This window comes from Rhinolophus sinicus, chromosome 6, assembly GCF_057876585.1.
Source record: "Rhinolophus sinicus isolate RSI-liver-muscle chromosome 6, RSI-T2T, whole genome shotgun sequence".
Lineage (NCBI taxonomy): Eukaryota > Metazoa > Chordata > Mammalia > Chiroptera > Rhinolophidae > Rhinolophus > Rhinolophus sinicus.
In genome coordinates, this window is record NC_142506.1 from 6,763,772 (window position 1) to 6,781,826 (window position 18,055).

General features: G+C 45.7%; 2 protein-coding genes across 4 annotated transcripts in view; one reads left to right on the top strand and one right to left on the bottom strand.

Annotated features, from left to right (window-relative positions):
• The window catches only part of OC90 (otoconin 90), a 29,489-nt gene extending 19,168 nt beyond the window's left edge, over positions 1–10,321 (top strand). Inside the window, exons 10-15 of the mRNA XM_019723971.3 lie at positions 66–140; positions 1,941–1,994; positions 3,027–3,143; positions 4,180–4,351; positions 6,991–7,097; positions 9,773–10,321. Of these exons, the coding sequence (XP_019579530.3) occupies positions 66–140; positions 1,941–1,994; positions 3,027–3,143; positions 4,180–4,351; positions 6,991–7,097; positions 9,773–10,074 (827 nt within the window). The 3' untranslated portion in view covers positions 10,075–10,321. The remainder of the gene's footprint in view (positions 1–65; positions 141–1,940; positions 1,995–3,026; positions 3,144–4,179; positions 4,352–6,990; positions 7,098–9,772) is intronic.
• A 1,804-nt stretch (positions 10,322–12,125) lies between these two features.
• EFR3A (EFR3 homolog A) overlaps positions 12,126–18,055 on the bottom strand; it is an 82,194-nt gene continuing 76,264 nt past the window's right edge. For all 3 annotated transcript variants that reach the window (XM_019723947.3, XM_019723956.3, XM_088798945.1), the window contains exon 23: positions 12,126–14,912. In XM_019723947.3, coding sequence (XP_019579506.3) covers positions 14,807–14,912 — 106 coding nt within the window. In that variant the 3' untranslated portion in view covers positions 12,126–14,806. The remainder of the gene's footprint in view (positions 14,913–18,055) is intronic.

Sequence of the window (18,055 nt, forward strand, 5' to 3'; positions counted from 1 at the left end):
CAGGTGACCCGGGCCTGGCTAAGGTGCTGAACGGATGATTGAAGTTGGGTGGTTTCTTTTCACAGTGGCTGCTGAGACCAGAGCTGACCAACTGACCACTCTTTCCAGGACACATCACGGAACCACTCTCTCCAGGACACGTAAGAATAGGGGACTTCACAAGGGACAGCACGGAATCCAGTGGAGAAACGCCACCTAAATAGTTGTGTTCAGTTTGGTGACCACTTTTTGGCAGGGCCCAGAGGAAATAGGAAACTGAGGCTCTGGGAGGTTAAAAGTTCCACGTCACTCACCAAGGGACTGACTTGTTGGGCTGGTCTCTAACCACAGCCTTGAGGCTGCAAGACTTGTTTTCTTTCCATTACACAATAGTGACTCATGGAGAACAGCCCCTTCCCTAAAAATATCTAGGCTGAGAAGTCATTGGAAGCATGAACCTAACCAGATACTCTGCCTGTGGTGATTAATAATCATGGTTCCTTTATTAGTAAGTGTGAATCACTGATAATTACTACTAATTACTAAGAATGGTTGAGGGCAGTGACCTTGTGAAGACCTCACTGCACCAGATGTGTCCAAGCCCCTACACCCTGTATTGCCTGGGCTGTCCTTCCCTGGCCTGGGAGGTCCATTGTTATCCCATTTTACAGATAAAGGAGAAGCTGCCAGAGGTGGGGTCCTGTGCCAGGCGTAGCACAGCTTCGCGTGACTTTCCTTTGAATCTATGCATTTTGCCTTTGAAGAGAACCTGGTGCCCCAGCTCAGAACGGCTCAGCTGCTCCCTGTGCTGGAGCACTTGTGTCCCTCAGTCAATGTCAAAGCCTGATTTTCATGTCACATCATCATAATCTGGGTCTGTGACACACTGAATTTCAGGCAGTCCCCTTCCTTTCCCAGACATGGTGAAGTTACCTTCTCCAGCTCTTGGTGGTAGAGCCAGAGTGAGATAGTAACGTGGGGTCATGGTTCGGAGGGTCAGCTTTAGCCAGGTGATCTGCGTTTGCATTCTGCCAGTGCCTAGCTCTTGACCTTGAACAAGTGTGTCCCCGTTCTCGTCTCTCAGTGAGAGCAAACATAGTCCTAGCTCACCAGGTTGTCACTAAGTTAATATAAGCGCTGTATGTGGCATGTAGGAAGCCTTAGTCAGTTCGGTACTGTAACAAAGTACTAAAGGTACTACAACAAAGTACCTCCCACCGGGTGGCTTATAAACAACGGAAATGTATTTCTCATGGTTCTAGAGGCTGGAAGTCTGAGATCAAGGCACCAACAGATTCGGTGTCTGGTGAGAGCCCGCTTCCTGGGTCATAGCTGTCTTCTCCCTGTGGCGTCACATGGAGGAAGGGGTCAGGGCACTCTCCGGGGTCTCTATAGGGCATTAAACCAACTTATGAGGGTTCCACCTTCATCACCTCACCACCTCCTAATGCCCCCACCCCCACTATCGTCACATTAGGGGTTAGCATTCCAACATGGGAGTCTGAGGGGACACAAATACTCAGGCTATAGCACAGAATGAGCTTAATTACGGTTAAACAACAAACAAATTTCATAGAAAAACAGGCTCAGCAACCTTCCTGCAGCCAGGACACAGCAAGCAACTGGAATCACACAACTCTACTGCTTCCGTCTCCTCTGTTCAAAAGCATAGGATTCGAAGACATTTTTCTCGTTTAAGTTCTGCAGAAATCTGTTTCTCCAAAGTATTTCAACAGACGCACCCACAGCTGAGTTTGTCAGCAAGCCTGCCTGTGTGCAGAGGAGGGGGAGGGGGTCTCTTTCTGGTTCAGCAGGGACCCTGCCATCACCAGCTGTCCTGGGAGGTGACCAGGGGCAGAGCCCATGCTGCTTCCTGCGCCCTATGGGATGGAGCTGCCTCTGGAAAACAAGGTGGGACAGGCTGGGGTTGATGTTCACCTGTTTCTCTTTCTGGGGGGCAGAAGCAAGCCAAGAGCAGGAAGGCAGAGAAGCAGCGAGGACCACAGCCCCGCCAGGTAAGCGCGCTCAGTTTCTCCCACCTTTGTATATATCATTGTCCCCTATACATTTATGACATCAGGTGTGTTCCAAAGGAGCCTTGGGGAAAAGACCCCAAACTCAGGAAGCCAGTTTGCTTTCCCACACCCCAAAAGCAGACAAATGAAATTAAAACTTAGATCTGTTAGGAGGAAGACACGGAAGCTTACCTGCTAAAGAGATGCATTTAGAAAAATACAGAAAGCCGGATTTTGTTTTCTATGCCAACCACCCGCAATTCCACATTATAAAGACACTTTTAGTACTTGAAGATGCTTTCTTCTCGTCTACCCCCAAGTATTTCTATGAAGATGGCCAGGGTTCACCCAGTGCTCTGAACTGAGTCAGCAGATGGGTGGGGTAGGGCCAAGTGCTGCTTCCTTTGTCTGGACGGGTCTGGGCTGGAGATTTGGCCTGTGGGCTGGCGACCTGGCTGCCTGCAGCTAAGAGGGCAGATGGGACGGACACACGAGAGCAAAGGGAGATAGACCCTGGCTGGGAGCCTGCGTGAGAAGGCAGGGCCAGCTCACCGGCAGCCTTGCTGGCCATGGTGAGGACGCTGCACTTAATTCTGAGTGTGATGAGACGCTGTTGCAGTGTTTTGAGGGGTCTGAGATGCTTCGCTGGCCTACACTGTTGTGGGCCAGGAGTCGGCTTAATTTCTCCACCGTTCTGAGCTCTTCACCATGATGGGCCTGCACTGGGCAGAGGCACAACAGTGAACGCGACCCAAATGTGGGCCTGGGTGGTTGTGACCGTTCTCATCCAGGCGTCATCCGCAGTCTAGCACAGACTCCTGCCCGTGTTAAGGTTACAGAAAACTTGGGATCCATGTAGCATTCATGGATCCCTGAGACTCTGCCCTGATGTCTGCGACCCCAGTTTGAGGCCCCCTCCTGATGCTGTTGCTCTGAAATATCTGCCTGCATGTGGCCTTGACCGTATGCTCACCTGCAAGTCCCCTCTTGAACCACCTTTTAAGTAGGGACCATAAGGTTGTGCGTTTTCAGGATCTGCAGAGATCGGTGCCGCAGATAGAAGTGCAACTGTTGTCCCCTCTGGCATTCAATCTTTGGGGTTGGCCGTGTCATCCATCAAAAGTGGTCCTGAGGAAACAACTGGAAAAGGTGAGCAGAAGCAGGCGGGCTGAGAAATGTCTGTCCTCTCCCAGCCTTGAGATCCTTTGGTTAGGTCGTCAGCAAAGACCCTTAGGCCACTTATCACAGTGACCTTGTCACGTTGGTGCTGGTGCGACTAGACGGTGCCATCCCCCTTGCAGATGAGAGACTTGGAGAGGATGTGTCTTGACTGTAGGCATGCAGCTGCCGGGAGGCTGGGCCAGGGGAAGGAAACCCCTGACCTCCCCACTCTCATGGGCCCAGAAGGAAAGGGCCTGGCATTGTCCACCCCGTGGTTTCTTGGAAAGAATAACACACATGGGTTTCATCCTTCCATGGCTCTCCTCCCTTGGGCTGCCTTAGCAAGGACACACGGGTGGCTGCACACAGAGGAGGGCTTTGGCACCGCCATGCCAGCTTCCCACAGTGTGTGATGCTACGGAGACAGCTGCATCTGAGCAGACTTTAGCCTAACTTACCCAAAGTTTCAGGCGGGAGGGTTGGGGGTGGGCTGGAAGTGGAGAGAGAGAGAGGGAGGGACGGAGGGAGGGAAGGAGGGGGGGAGAGAGAGAGAGAGAGACAGAGAGACAGAGAGAGAGAGAGACAGAGACAGAGACAGAGAGAGAAACAGAGACAGAGGCAGAGAAAGAAAATCAAGGTTCTGAAAGGCAATCCCTGCCAGCGTGTGCTTAGGTGATGGAGCCAGAAAGCCTGAGGACAGCCAGGAGTCCCCCAGCAGTCTGAGTGGGACACAGTCACTCTTCTCAGTAATAAAAAGTGTGGCCCGAAGGGCATCTTTGGTCCTGACTGAGTCCCCATGCTTGGGGGGATTTAGCCAGGAGTCTGCGCAGAGCACAGGCCTGCTCTCTGAACGACAGCTCATCCCAGACGGAGGCGAGCCGCAGCACAGTTGCCCAGACAGCTGGCGACGGGAGATGGAGGACACGCTCCTGGTGTGACCAGGGCAGTGCCACAGGGGACACTGCCGTCCTTCTGAGGCATGTTCTGACACTCCTCACTACCCTGAGTCCTTGCTTCTCATCAGCCTGTGACAGGTTCACCTTCCTGCACCTGGGGAATGGGGACAACGCACAGGTGATGACCCAGCTTGGAGAGATGCTCTTCTGTCTGACGTCCCGATGCCCGGAGGAGTTCGAGTCTTACGGCTGTTACTGCGGGCAAGAAGGACGGGGCGAACCCAGGGACGCCCTGGACAGGTATAGCCGGCGACAGTGTCAGGCCTGCAGCACGGAGGCGGCCTGCAAAAAGAGGTCATAGCCTTCCCCGACCTCGGACATCACTTTAGGTTTCACAAAGAGCTTGTTGCTTGCACGGTCTCACCCAGGATGGCCCATCACCATTATAGGCCCATTTTCCTGATGAGCCTCCGAGGCTCCGACTTGTCTGAGGTCATTCAGCTACCCAGGGACAGAGTCAGACAGCCCCACATCTTTTGATTTGGGGGTCTAGAGCCCCATCACAAATACCTCCCCGCTCCCTGAAGAGGGCAAACCTGCAAAGACACTTCAGAGGACCCCAAATCTGCCTATTTTGCAATGAACAACATAGAATGAGGGTGCGCAATTGATTTGTTCTGTAAGAGGCCACCACAACTTTGAAGCGTAACTGCTAAATTTTATATTTACCACTCTCGGGAGAATTTTCACTGATTTCATTCATTCATTCATTTAGATATGCATTCAACCCACATTTCTTGAGCTTTTGCTCTGTGCCAGCCACTACGCTGGTAAAGACACAAAAATTATGAAACCCAAACAAAGCAGATCAAAAGCAATGACCTGTGCCCAATAGGAGATTGCAGAGTGAAAGAGGTGGACAGCTAAACAAAAATCCCACCCAATATAATCAATGCAGTGGGGAAAAAAAAAAAAAAAAAAAAAAAAAAAAAAAAAAAAAAAACAGAGAAAGTGATGGAGAAGTCGACCTGGAGATGAGTTTGAGGAATATTCTGAGAGTAGAGCTGATAATGTTGAAAGACGGATTGCACGTGGAGACAGCCCCGGTCAACTGCGAGCCATGCATTGAAGGGTATGCCCCTCTCAGAGGGTGTGATTCCCAAAGAAAAATCAACAACTATTGCTGAAATTTAAAAAAAAAGGAGAGACAAAGACTATTGTAGTTAACGCCAAGGATGCAGTCATGGTGGGCGTGTGGAATGTGTCATCCGCAGGTCAGATGGCGTCTGGTGGCTGCAGGACTCACCATGCACCCACCCACCATCGCCACCACAGGTTTTCCTCCTATTCTACTGCAGTCATACTTGCCCCTTCAAAATGTACCTTCCACTGAGTGACACGAAACAAGTTTTTATTCTAGCAAAGTGTGTACCACACTGTGGAATCATAGCATGTTTACACTGTGAAATTCGATAACACAGAGAACAATTTCTTGTTCTTCACTCTCCACGACAGGAGCAATTTATCATCCCTGAGTCCACAGCCCTCAGTGAGATAAGACAAGGCATAGAAATTTAGGCAGCAGCAGTCACTGTGTTCTGCTGCACTCCTAGAAAAGAGAGTGGGGATGCTTTTTAAAAGGTTTTCTGACCACAGACCATCTTTCACAAAACGATGAGATTTGACCAGGCAATCGAGTCAGTTACAATATGGCTTCCCCTGAGATCCATAAGAAACTGAAACACTAAAATCCACAGCCTTGTGGATTAAAACACTAAAAACACTAAGCAAGAGTGAGTCAAACTGGTAATCATTTTCTGCAAGGGTGTCTTTTCAAAACCATGCATACACTACATTCTGGGCAATTCGAGTGATTTTTTCAATTATATTTTTGATCATATGTGATTTCTGATTCACTCAGACTTTAACCTATTGTATTAACGATCCACCGCCACGCACCCCAGCCAAATGCACACAAGAGTGTGGCTCTGCTGCAATGACAGCTGAATGAGGGCTGCCGTTCGCAGTTGACACCAACCTGCAGCCATTGGCTAATGTGACACGTGATGTGGGGTGGTTCTCCCCCATTGCTGGCAACATGGAAAGTTTGGTAAAGCTGGTACTTAGCTGAGTACAAGCTCTATCAAAAAGATGCAAGAATCTATGACTAATCCTTGCCCTGGCTGTAGTCTCCATGATGGACTGAGAGTTATTAAGGGACAGGCAAGAGTTGAAAAGCGAGGATTTAAGGAGCAATGGCAGCCCCTTGATTGGCTGGGGCCATCACAAGATCCCTCCCTCTGGCTGGAGGGACACTGGAGATTGTGAGGCTTTGTCAGGCCAGATGGCTGGGTCTACAAAGCAAGACCCTGACTCATCCCCATATGTTTACTGAGGTCATGCCGGGCACACTTGTAGACACAGTTCTGTATTGATGTTCAAGATAGTTACTCCGCTCCCACTCTTTCAAGGCTGGGGACCAAGGGTGGTGCCCTGTGGATGTGCGATTAATGGTTCTATTATGTAAAAGGTTGGAGGGAGTGAGGGCACCGCTAATTCATACCTTGCTGTAAACTAAAAACAGTTACCCCATCCTCAAGACCCTTTATTTCCATTGGTTGGAAAATTCCTGTCAATGACTGTGATACTCTTTCATCTTTGCAGTCAACAGAATAATAATGAAAATATAAACAAAGTATTTGAGTTATAAGCTGTGCACAGTGTCACTGATACTGCCTTTGCTGTGGTACCTTTGTGCAGTCCACAACCTGAACAACCGTACGTAGTGGCTCTCGGCGTGCATATAAATCAGTGCTGTGTGCACTGGAAACAAGGCACTGGCTTCTCTCACTGCAAGAGCGTGTGGGAGAAGCAGGCCTTGAGGGAGAGCCTGGGGCAGCTGGGAACTCTGGGCAGTAAAGGGTTTTCCTTGGTCTTAGGTGCTGTTTGTCCCATCACTGCTGCCTGGAGCAGGTGAGAAGGCTGGGCTGCCTGCTCGAGAGGCTTCCTCAGTCAGCGGTGGTGTGCGTGGACAGTGTACCCAAGTGTAAGTGCTGAGGGCCTGCACAGTGAGTTAGTCTTTCTTCAGGTCAGCCTCGGGACCACAGCTCTTGCCTACAGCTGCTGTCCCCAGCACTTTTCGTCTCTCCTGTGACCTAATATTCTTCTGAACTTTCAGGTGCCTGTTAGGACCCCCGTTCCACGGGGGAGGAGACTCAAGTTTGAGAGGCTAAGTCAGCTGCCTAAAGTCCCAGAGCTGGTTAGAAGCAGGCCCGACACAACAGAGGCCGTGCTTGTTGAGTGCTCACTGGGTGCTGCTCTAAGTTCTCGCTATGTATTAGCAGAATGTATCCTCACAGCCACCCTGGGACAGAGCACAGGGAGTCTCCCCATCATGCAGAGCTGGTGGCCGGGGCCCGAGGCCACCGAGGCAGAAGTCAAGTGACAGAGCTGGGATTGCGACTGTAAAACCACACAGCCTCAGACCTAGACCCAAGAGTCTGCGCCCGTGCATGTCTTTTCCTAAGCAGCAAATGTTTTTCCCAAGTGAGAGACTCCCAGGGACCCCATAAAGGAGAGTGGCTCTGGCTGGAGGGAGAGATGGGGCTGCAGCTCTACTCTCCCCTACCCTGGAAGCTGGAGGCTCCTCTCTGACCACTCGGGGCCTCAGGCGGGGATGCCTGCCTGAAATGGGCACAGGTCCCAAGCGTCAGTCTTAAGGCAAATCCAGGCTTGCTTTTAGCACTGGCCTTATGGGCCTCCTCTGGCTCCATTTCCTCCCCCACACCAGTGGCTGCATTTCCAGTTTAAACGCTTTGCAATTTAAAGGGAAATGCTCCCTGCACTGCAGCATTTCACAAGAGCTCAACAAGGGTTTGTTCTCATCCTCGTATTTCATCTGGGGAAGCCGCTGGTCCTTCCATCAGTCCCCCCTCCCTCCTCTGCAGCCCTTCAGCAGGTCGCAGGCACCTCCAGGCTGTCCTGTCCTGCGGGATCACGTGGGCCGCTCCCTTCCCAGGAGCTCTGTGCTTATGTGTCACTCATTCATTCACTCCTTCACTCACTTACCCACTTATACAACAAACCTCCACCGGGAACTAGGAAAGCAGTGAGCATGCCGGATACCTGCCTCAAGTCCCTCACAGCCAGAGAAAAACCAGGACTTTTCTAATCTCATGGAGCAGACAGGTGTCCTGGGAGCTTGGGGGGGAGGGGGGGGTTTGGAGCCTGCTGAGCACAGCAGTGAGGACAGGGGAACTTGGGAGAAGTCAGAAGAGGCAGTGAGGTGAGCTCTTACAAGACATTAGCACGTTTCCAGATGGCCATGCTGGGTATGGGTGTGCCAAGAAAAGATTAAAAGTTGTGGCCTTTTGGGGTCTCCTGGCAGTTTAGGAGCAACATGTGGTTCTGTATTGCCGGAAGAGAAAGTGGGCATTGGGAGGGCGGCTGAGGGGGGGAGGCTGCAGTGCTTCCGGGGCAGGCTGGGGAGATAGACAGGTACCAGATCATGAACCCAAGATGGACACATTCACATTCCGTCACATTTACAGGGGACGAGGGGCAGGGGTGGGCTTAGTACCCATGGCTGGCAGGATCAGATTATGGCTGTCACATGATGCAATGATGCCAGAGGTGTCACCTGCTCAGCTGAGGGCTCCCCCATTCCTTCTGGGTCACAGAATCCAGGGCACTGCATTTGCAGCTTGAGCTCCCACAGAGTTCCAGTGACCAGTTCCTACCCCGTGAGCTCGGAGCTCGGAGCCCTGTACCAGGCACAGCTGTCAGGTGACAAGACACGAGGCCATCCCGGAGCCTGCGCTGCTCTGGGGGGAGCTGGCCGACGTATGTGTCCCCTCTGCTCTGCTTCTCCTCTCCTCTCTTTGCTGTTGAAATACGAGTGTGTCTGGGGCTGACGTGAAGGCCAGTGTGGGAGACTTGGAGGGTCAGTGTAATGAGAAAAATCTGATCTGCTGGATGAATACTTCCTGGTGGTAGGATCAAGATGAAAAAATTCAACAGACCGGAAAGGTCTTTGAAAACTACAGATAACAAGGATATTTGCAGAATGCTTATCTGTGTCTAAGCACCTTGAAACACATTATTTCATTCGAGCCACACAGATGCTATCGATGGCCACCCCCATTGTGTACAACTGAAACGTTAAGGAAATAGGGCAGGGTGGCCAGATCTAGCAAATAAAAATACAAATAGAAAATTTTAAAAAATCTGCTGTCATAGAACCATAGGTTAAGACTGGATGGGAACCTGCAGGAAAGATACTCCATTGTAACCGGGGCTCAGGGAAGCTTTCTGGAGGTGACGCTAAGGGGAGTACAGTAGTACCTCAGTTTTCAAACACCTCTCTTGACGAACATTTCGGTTTACGAACACAGTAAACCCAGAAATGCTTTGGTTTTCGAACACGCCTCGGAAGTCAAACATGTCACACAGCTTCCGCTGAGTGCAAGATCCTGAGGCCTAGCTCTCGGCTGTTTTCAAACGTTTCAGAACTCAGTCTTCCGGAACGGATTACGTTCAAAAACCGAGGTACCACTGTATTGACATATGAGTTCATCAGGAGAAAGTTTGTATTTCCAGTTGCACGTTCAGTGTGTGCTGGACGCCAAGAAGTTCAAGATGGGGGGTGGAAGGGCCACCACGAGGCCTTCACCTGCCACCCTCCCCCGTCTCATGTCTGCTACTCTGTTCCTACCCTCTTAGGTGCGGGGCAGAGCCTGTGCATGAAGCTGCTTTGTGCCTGTGACCACACAGCAGCCGAGTGCATGGCTTCGGCTGCCTTTAACCAGAGTCTCAAATCATCAGGGAGCCAACAGTGCCAGGGCAACATGCTACCCTGCGAGGACGGCATGCACGCAGGGCCTGCGGCCTCCTCCCTCAGCTCCAGCTCTGAGGAGAACAGCGAGGAGGCCATGCCTCGGACGGTGCACCTGAGAAGGACCAGGAGATTTCTGGGGAAGTCACTTGGTCCCATGGGGACCAGGCTACCACAGGGCCCCAGATAGATCCCCCGAGAAAATGACAGGCACATCCTGCCCTGTTCCTCCCGTTACGGTAACCTCTTCGGGTTTCAGTCTCCTCGTCTGTCCTCTGAGCAGAGGCTCAAAGGAAAGAGAGGTGGCGAGACGCTTACACACGGCGATCTGTTTGTGAGCTCATATTCAAAGGTGCATTTGGAGAAGGCGGACGAGCTGTGGTTCCACACTTCGTCGTGCACTGTGGAAGTTCAATAAATATTCCGATCAACTTTTACTTTGTTTTGTTTTTAAGAAACGTTGTGGATATCGGTGAATAGACTGCAAAAGTGACATAGCAGCAACAACAGAGGGAAAAATGTCTCCACTCCCTAAACACGGAAAGCTAATTTTTCCTATTAAAAAAAAAAAATAGAAGGGAATATCTGTAGTTAATCTTATGAGATCACCTATGGGTCACCAATAACCCACCAAAATGTATGCCAAGAACTGAGATGACAGCTTTTTTGGGATGTGCCCTAAAAATACACTTGCCATTCTAGATAAGAGAGCGGTCATGTGCTATGGCCACCAAATAAGGAACCACTACCCACTATGTCTTGGGTCCTGGACGCTTTTTTTTTTTTTTTTTTTTTGGCTTTACCCCATCTTTAAAAACCCCTTCCTTGACTCATTAAGCAAGATGGCAGAAATGTGACACTGATCTGATGCGTCTAGGTTTGGTCCTGTCCGTAAGCATCAGATTGGGCCATGCTGCACTGGACGTCGTTTGCTTGGCCCCACATCCGCTAGTCCCACCTTTTCCCCCAGACACCGCTGTGATCACCATTCCATGCAGGCTGACCGGCCTGCCTTCCGTGCTTCCTGCGTTCTGACACAGGACTTCTCAGAAAGAGGTGACTCCTTGGGAGACTGCTTAGCACTCGGGCACACACAATCCAGAAATGCGGGGGAGTTCGTGATAACAGGGCTTTGACCATGAGCGGAAGCTGAAGGATCCGTGCTTCACTGACTTCTGTCACCTGGGGCACAGCTCTGATTATCGTGAGAAGCCTTAGACGGCCCGTAGGGCGGTCCTGTCACCCCGTGATGGCCAAGCCCTACCTGAATCCGCTTAATGAGCTTTTCCTCCTTCCATTTCAGGGGTTCCCCGGGATCACGTCCCAGAGTAACACCTGAATGTGAGCTTTGGTCTTCGGCTCTGCTTTAGAAAACCCAGGCTAAGATAGTACCCTCGTCATCGTCTGCCTCTGACTCAAAGTGTCAGTAAAAGGCAAATACAGCAAAATGAAGAGGTGGTTTGGTCTTCCTTTTTCATTCATTGGAACTTGCTACTAGAGATCAATAATTTATCAGATGAGAGAATAGGTCACAGGATCCAACATGTCATCAGAGTTGGAAGGAAAGCATGAGATGGCAAATGCTACAGACTGCTCCTTTTATACCTAAAGGAAGGGTTCCGAAACATGGCGTGACTGGCCTCAGCCCACAGAACTGAGACAGCCACCCAGGCTGCTTAGGTCCCAGCAGAGGGAACCCAAGGAGGGCTGTGAACAGCACCGAGCATATACTGAATGCTGACCCTGTGCCATGTAGGCATGTCAGTGACTTACTCACTCCTCGCAGACCTCTCCCTTGGGTTCCAGATGATGGCTTCAAAGCTCACAGTCCAGTCACCTGCCTAAGGCCACTCGGCCAGGAAGTGGGAGGCTGGGTTGGAACCACTTTGCTGAGCTGCCTCAAGGGTCCTGGAGCCCAGCAGGCTGCGATGTGAGTGCTGCAGGCAAACCAGAGTCGCTATTATTTTAGAGCAAGGCTTCCCTGTGTAATTTATACAGTGAGGAGAGAGGGTTGGAACGTAAGAGCAGGGCAGAGATGGCTCTCGCCGTGAGCTTTACCTCTGCCTGTCTCAGCATGACCGGCAGTCACAGGCCAGAAACTTCCAGAGTCTGTGAGGATGGAACCCTCCTGGCAAGCTGATTGTCACTAAAACTTTCCGTTTGGAACTAAAGCAGAATATTGAATAAAGTTACCTTAATAAACGTAATAATAACTATTATAGAAACATACTTATACAGAAGTATTTTGATTTTGTTTTATTGCTTACATATGAATTGCACAGTGAATTTTTACATTTCAAAAAAACTCACTTCATTACATTTATTACATATATTGGCATGAATATGAAAATTAGTTCCATTTTCAGACAGGAAGAAGAGACGTATTTTGAGGAGGGGAAGTAAACTGCTGGTAAAGTGTAGTATTATTCTAAAGATAATGAGTGAAGAAGGATTAACGAAGTGTGTGTGTGTGTGTGAGTGTGTGTGTGTTCAGGTTAACGCCAATGACAAACTATAAGCCAAGACAACACAAGTACAGGAGAACCATTTAAATGTCAACAAAACAAGAATGATTTAAGCAACTGTATACATCGAAAAGAGAGTGACCAACAGTTTACTAAGAGTTTTAAATAGCTATAAAAATACAGCAATACAGTAAACTTCAATAAATCCTAAACTTTCAGTCTCTACACTGGCTGGGATCCAGTATGACACCTATTACCTGCGGGGTCTCCTGCAATCTCCTGGAAGGGACTAGCCAAAGCAAAGATCCATTTCTAGGGAATCACTGTTAACAAGACCAGTTTAGTAACGGAGGACATATAGAAGTCTACTGTGATTTAAAAACAACAAGAAAAAAACCCACAAAACCCAAATCAACAGTTTACAAACAGACCAAGAGAAAGGCATGATAAACATTAATTGAAATGGTTTTCCTTTGCATGCAATACATGCATTTATAAATCATAGAGAAACATAAAATTTTGTAGAGCAAAGTTTTTTCTGCATGAGTGCAAACGAATATATATTTCCTTTCCGTATACTATTAAATTATATATATTTTTTCATACAAAAGCACACAGTGTTAATCTATAAAATGGCATCCAAGTGGATGATGATTGTTTTTGCATGTCCCCCTGCTTTGATTTTTTTTTTAAATGCAGTCAAAAATTAAATTCTTCTTTAAATACACAGAAGACAAAAAGGAAAATAAAAAACATAATATTTGGCCTATTAAATGGTGAAACATTTTAGCTGATCAAGAGGCAAAGTTACAGTGACAGCTGCAATATGGCGACTTAACACCCCCCCTGTCCCCCCGTAGCCACTGCACTGTTACTCTGAAAACAAGGTCTTCTTTCACCTATGTTTGATAAAGCGCCCAGGATGTCTGAGTATCATTTTATAGGTTCAAATGACTAGGATCGTTTGCAACATGTTTTAAGATACTGTACTTTGGTTTAAATATTCAAAACGTTTCGAGTATGCTTCCTTACTTTTTTCTGTTTCCACTACAGGTGCCCAACTCATCATAAACAGAAAGTTATAACATGTCTTTCTTCACTGCAATTTCTCAAACAAGAACAAAATCTAAACACTGAATTGTTTTTGAGCTACAATTTTTGATAGGTATATTTTTATCTAAAAAGAAATGAAATCTGAAAAGGCAGAACTATAAACAGGTTTATTTTATAAAAATGTCCTAAGAGAATGTTATGAGTTACAAAGAAAGTTGTTCATTTTGCTGTGTAATGGAATTCACTAAAAGACACAGCTTTAAGAAAACACCATAGGTTTGCCGGCACACGCGTAGAGCGTCAGTATGTGTAATCTTAGGCGCTTAAATCAACAGAAGCTTACACTAATGAGCCTCAGCACACTTGACTGCTAAAACCATCGGCACCCTTTTCAAATGTAGTATCACAAATGCTAACCAGATGCACACAAGCTACAGTTCAAATCTTACAAATTAAAAGTATATTTTGGTCGTTTTCTGACTGAGGATTTAAGACAATGTAGAGTATAAAAAGGTAAATTAACATGTTCTTAATAAAAATCAAAATGTACAGTCTTCACAGGTGAACTACTCGCTGTTTTAAATGTCTTTTCTTTTTCTATAACTAAATATATAGCTCATTTAATTAATGGAGCCACAGCAAAATACTACTATAAATTCAAAGCGTAGTCTGTAGACCAATACATCTCATGACGTAAAAAATATTGCACAGTTCGGTGTTCCGAGAGTAAGCTCCAGGCCTCCTAAGAAGAACGGCCAAACTCTCGGCAGAAAATACAGTATTACAAGGACCAGACACTTTACAGTATGGCGACTGTAGGGTCACACTCTAGGACTATCATTCAGCAACTGTCACCATAACAAGCTGACTGCCTATCACATACTATCACGGTACATAAACACGCGGATGCCATCACAACGTCAAAAACACAGAAAAAGCCAGAGCAGTTTTGCAGCCCCAGGGTTAGAATATATTTGTGTGTTTTTGCTTTTGCAGATAACCAGCATCAAAAGCAAGTTTACTTCTAAGCACTTGTGTAGATGTGTAGAAATACAGCACATACTTCAAACATCTTCAACCCTTATAAAGCTTCATTTTTTTTTTTTTAAATTACATGTTTGTGAAAAGTTTAAAATATACTGTTTAACAATGAAATAATGCAAGACCAACAAATGTTCACCTTTAAAAGCCAACAGGAACCTCAAATGAAATTAACGTGGCATAAATCTATCTTCAAATCAAATACAGTTTCACAATTTCTCATTCGGTATGCCAAGCATTTGGTTCAAGGTTAAGTGCCCTCGTTATTTTCAAGAAGTAGTTACAACAAACTAAGCACACCCTGAACACGGCCTGACCTTCATTTGTAGGCTGTGAAATCCTATGCTGAGTCTTGCTGAGCACTCAGTACACACAAAGGTCTGGGAACTTCATCTCATAGACCGGGACAGACTGGTACTGGGCATGCCCAGAAGTAATGGTCAGTGTTCCCGACGGACTGGGAGGAGGGCTGGAAAAGAGGAAGGAGGCGTTGTCAACAGGTGTATTGAAAAGCTGTTCATTCCACAAAGCATTCTAATGACTACCTGCCAACAGCTGAATGCGATGCCTTCATTGCAGGGATCCACGTGATGTATGTTACTGGATAGCTAGCTAGATGGATGCACGGAAAATAAATCATGGCGGTATCGAGTTGTTTTTAAGTCTAAACCAGACATTTTCCTTTGAATTTATATACACAATTTTTTGTAACGGGTTTATAATATATACCCATTCTTGTAAGCTTGCTGTTTCACTTGTAAAAAATCTTTCATATATACATATTATTCTTTTTTTGATGACAGCATAGTATTTCATTTTATAGATATATCATAATTGATTTAATTCAGTGGATTCATTTCGATTTTTCAAAATTATATATAATGCTCCCTGGTCTTACATATACGTAATTGTATCCTCTCTTGTTGATTTATAGTCTTACCAACAGAATTTCTGGATCAAAGTGTACTTACAATTTTGACTTTGGACCACATTGCCAGAATACCAGTAATTTAACATTTGAGTGTACCTATTTTCTAATACCATTATAAATCTTGGATATAATCAATCTTTTTGTGTTTTAAATCTTTGCCAATCTGACAAGCAAATGAGAATTCATTCTTATTTTCAATTTTTGGATACCATTGATGCTAAATATCTTTGTAGATTTAATATCCATTTTATGTTTCTTTTAAAATGAATTGTCTATTTGAGTCCATTGCCTATATTTCTACTCAGATGCTTTTTTCTTATCGATTTAGGAAATTAATCTTTTGTCATATGATACAAATGCTTTTCCACAATTCATTATTTAATTCTCAACGTTAGGGTTTTGTTGTTGTTTTGTTTTTTGCCAAACGCTTAAAAACCTTACAAAAACTCAACTCATTTCTTATGATTTCTAGTTTTCATGTTATGCTAAGGAAAACTTTCCCCAAATCAAGATTACAAAAAATATTCTCGTATAAATTCTAGTATTTATATGTATTTTTCTAAACAGTTAAAATTTTCTATTTTGGTAAAAGAAGTGGAGAGTCCTCCTTCTGTCCCTCCTTTGCGGGTGGACAGTCTTTAGCAGTTGTCCAAACAAGAGTGAGTCAACATTTGTTCTTTTTCCCTTGCTTTTTTCTTCCACAGCATTTTCCTGACTGCTTTATATGTGGATTCTTCCACGCTGTCCTTTAGCATCATTTGTTCAGAGGTAAAAATAATAATAATTGTGAAGATTTTGAGTAAAACTATAAATTACTATGCAGAGAACTTACGTATGTAAGACACTAACTTCCTATTCAATAACAAGGTGTGAGTTTTCCATTTATTTAAGTATTCTTATGTATATTTCAGAGACTTGTGGTTATTTCATATAAGTCATATAGTTCTCTGAGTTTGTTAGTATGTTAGAGTCATGTCATGAATGTAATTCACTTAGCAATGGATTTCCATGAATTATGTATAAATATAATTATCTAACTGTAAACGGTTCTCAATTAAGTTATTCCAGCTGGTTGTCTTATATTTTCCTGATATACAACTGAAAAGAGGGATTATAGGATCAAGAACAGGTACATGTTTAACTTTAACGGCTAAAGTTTTACAAAGTGTTTGTACCATTGAAAACTCTCGTGAGCAATGTATGCAAGTTCTTCCATAAGGTCCAATATACTGTTAAGGCCGTGCAATGAGATTTTTTTCTTTCCGGTATTATTCAATTCTTGAACCACCATTTGGTTCTTTTTCAGAGTTTCCATTTCTCTCTTAAAATACACGTATCTTTTCCTCTACATTATTTGGGATGGTGGCGTGTGTGTGTGTTTGTTAAGGTCCTCATCTACTAATTCCATTAATTGGATCGTCTGTGCAGCTGCTTATTCTACTGTATTTTCCTGCTTCTTTGATTTCCTGTAATTTTTTTTTTAATTGTACTAAGTGAATGAAACAACGATGGAGACTGAAGTATAAGATTGCTTGTTTTGTTTCTTTTCTCGAAAATACAAACTGCGCTGGCTGGTGGTTAGAGTGAGGCAAATTAAAGAGGAAATATATCCAACAAGAACTGAACACTGAAGGGGCACCAAGAAGTCTGTCTAACTCCTCTGTGCCATGTAACCTATCCAGACGGCTACTTCCTAACCACGTGACCTTGGGTAAGTTCCTTAATTTCCATGTGCCTCTGTTTCTATACCTGTAGAATAAAAATAATCATTACTCATTTTTAAGGTCTATTGTAAATATTAAATGAACTAATGCTCTTTGCACAGCGCCTAAAATACCGTAAGTGTTCAATAAATAACTATTACAAGTAAATATTCAACAGACGCTAACTAGTGGTAGTAGATGCGATACCACCAAAACAGAACGAGTCCTAACACTTACTCTAAAATGCTAAGTCTACAGTATGATGGCATGGCTACACATGCCGCGGCAGTCCCCTGAAATATTCCCTTTAAGAGAACATGGGTTAGGAATTCGAGCTTTGATTTTTCCACTCACTAGCTAGCTGGATGACCTGCCTTCAGCAAGTTACTTTACTTCTCTAAGCTTCAGTGTCTTTCCCCGGAAAATGAAAAGCAAAATAGCATCTCCCTAACTTTTCAGGGCTGTGGTGAGGATTAGGAAAAATACCACATTTAAGCAGCAGCATCAGAGCAAGTACACAGTAGACATTTCCTGTTATAACGAATAAGCATCAAAGAAGTAAATGCCCACACCCAGCAGCTTTCTCTGAACCTAACGTACATCGCATTGCTTAGTTTAGTCTAAGTCTCTGTTTGGAAATTTTGTAAATAAGTGATTCTTCATTTACGCAGGCGGGGGGTGGCGGGGCGGCAGGAATGGTCGGGAAAGGCCTAGAGTAAGGTGTGAGACTGATGAAAAACATTCTTTGCATATGAAGGCGGAAGAAAGGCTGAAATAAAAAAGGAAGTGGACAAGAAAGAGTATGCACCTGCCTCTTCTATTTATAGGACACTGGGGTTGAAACAAAACTTTTTGATAATCGAGTTAAAAGTATAAAAGACAGAGCTGATGTAGAAATGAATCCCAAAAGCATGGCTTCTATCTATGGCTCCTGCACTCTGCCGCCTCACACAAAGGAAAGCTTCCACACCAAGAACA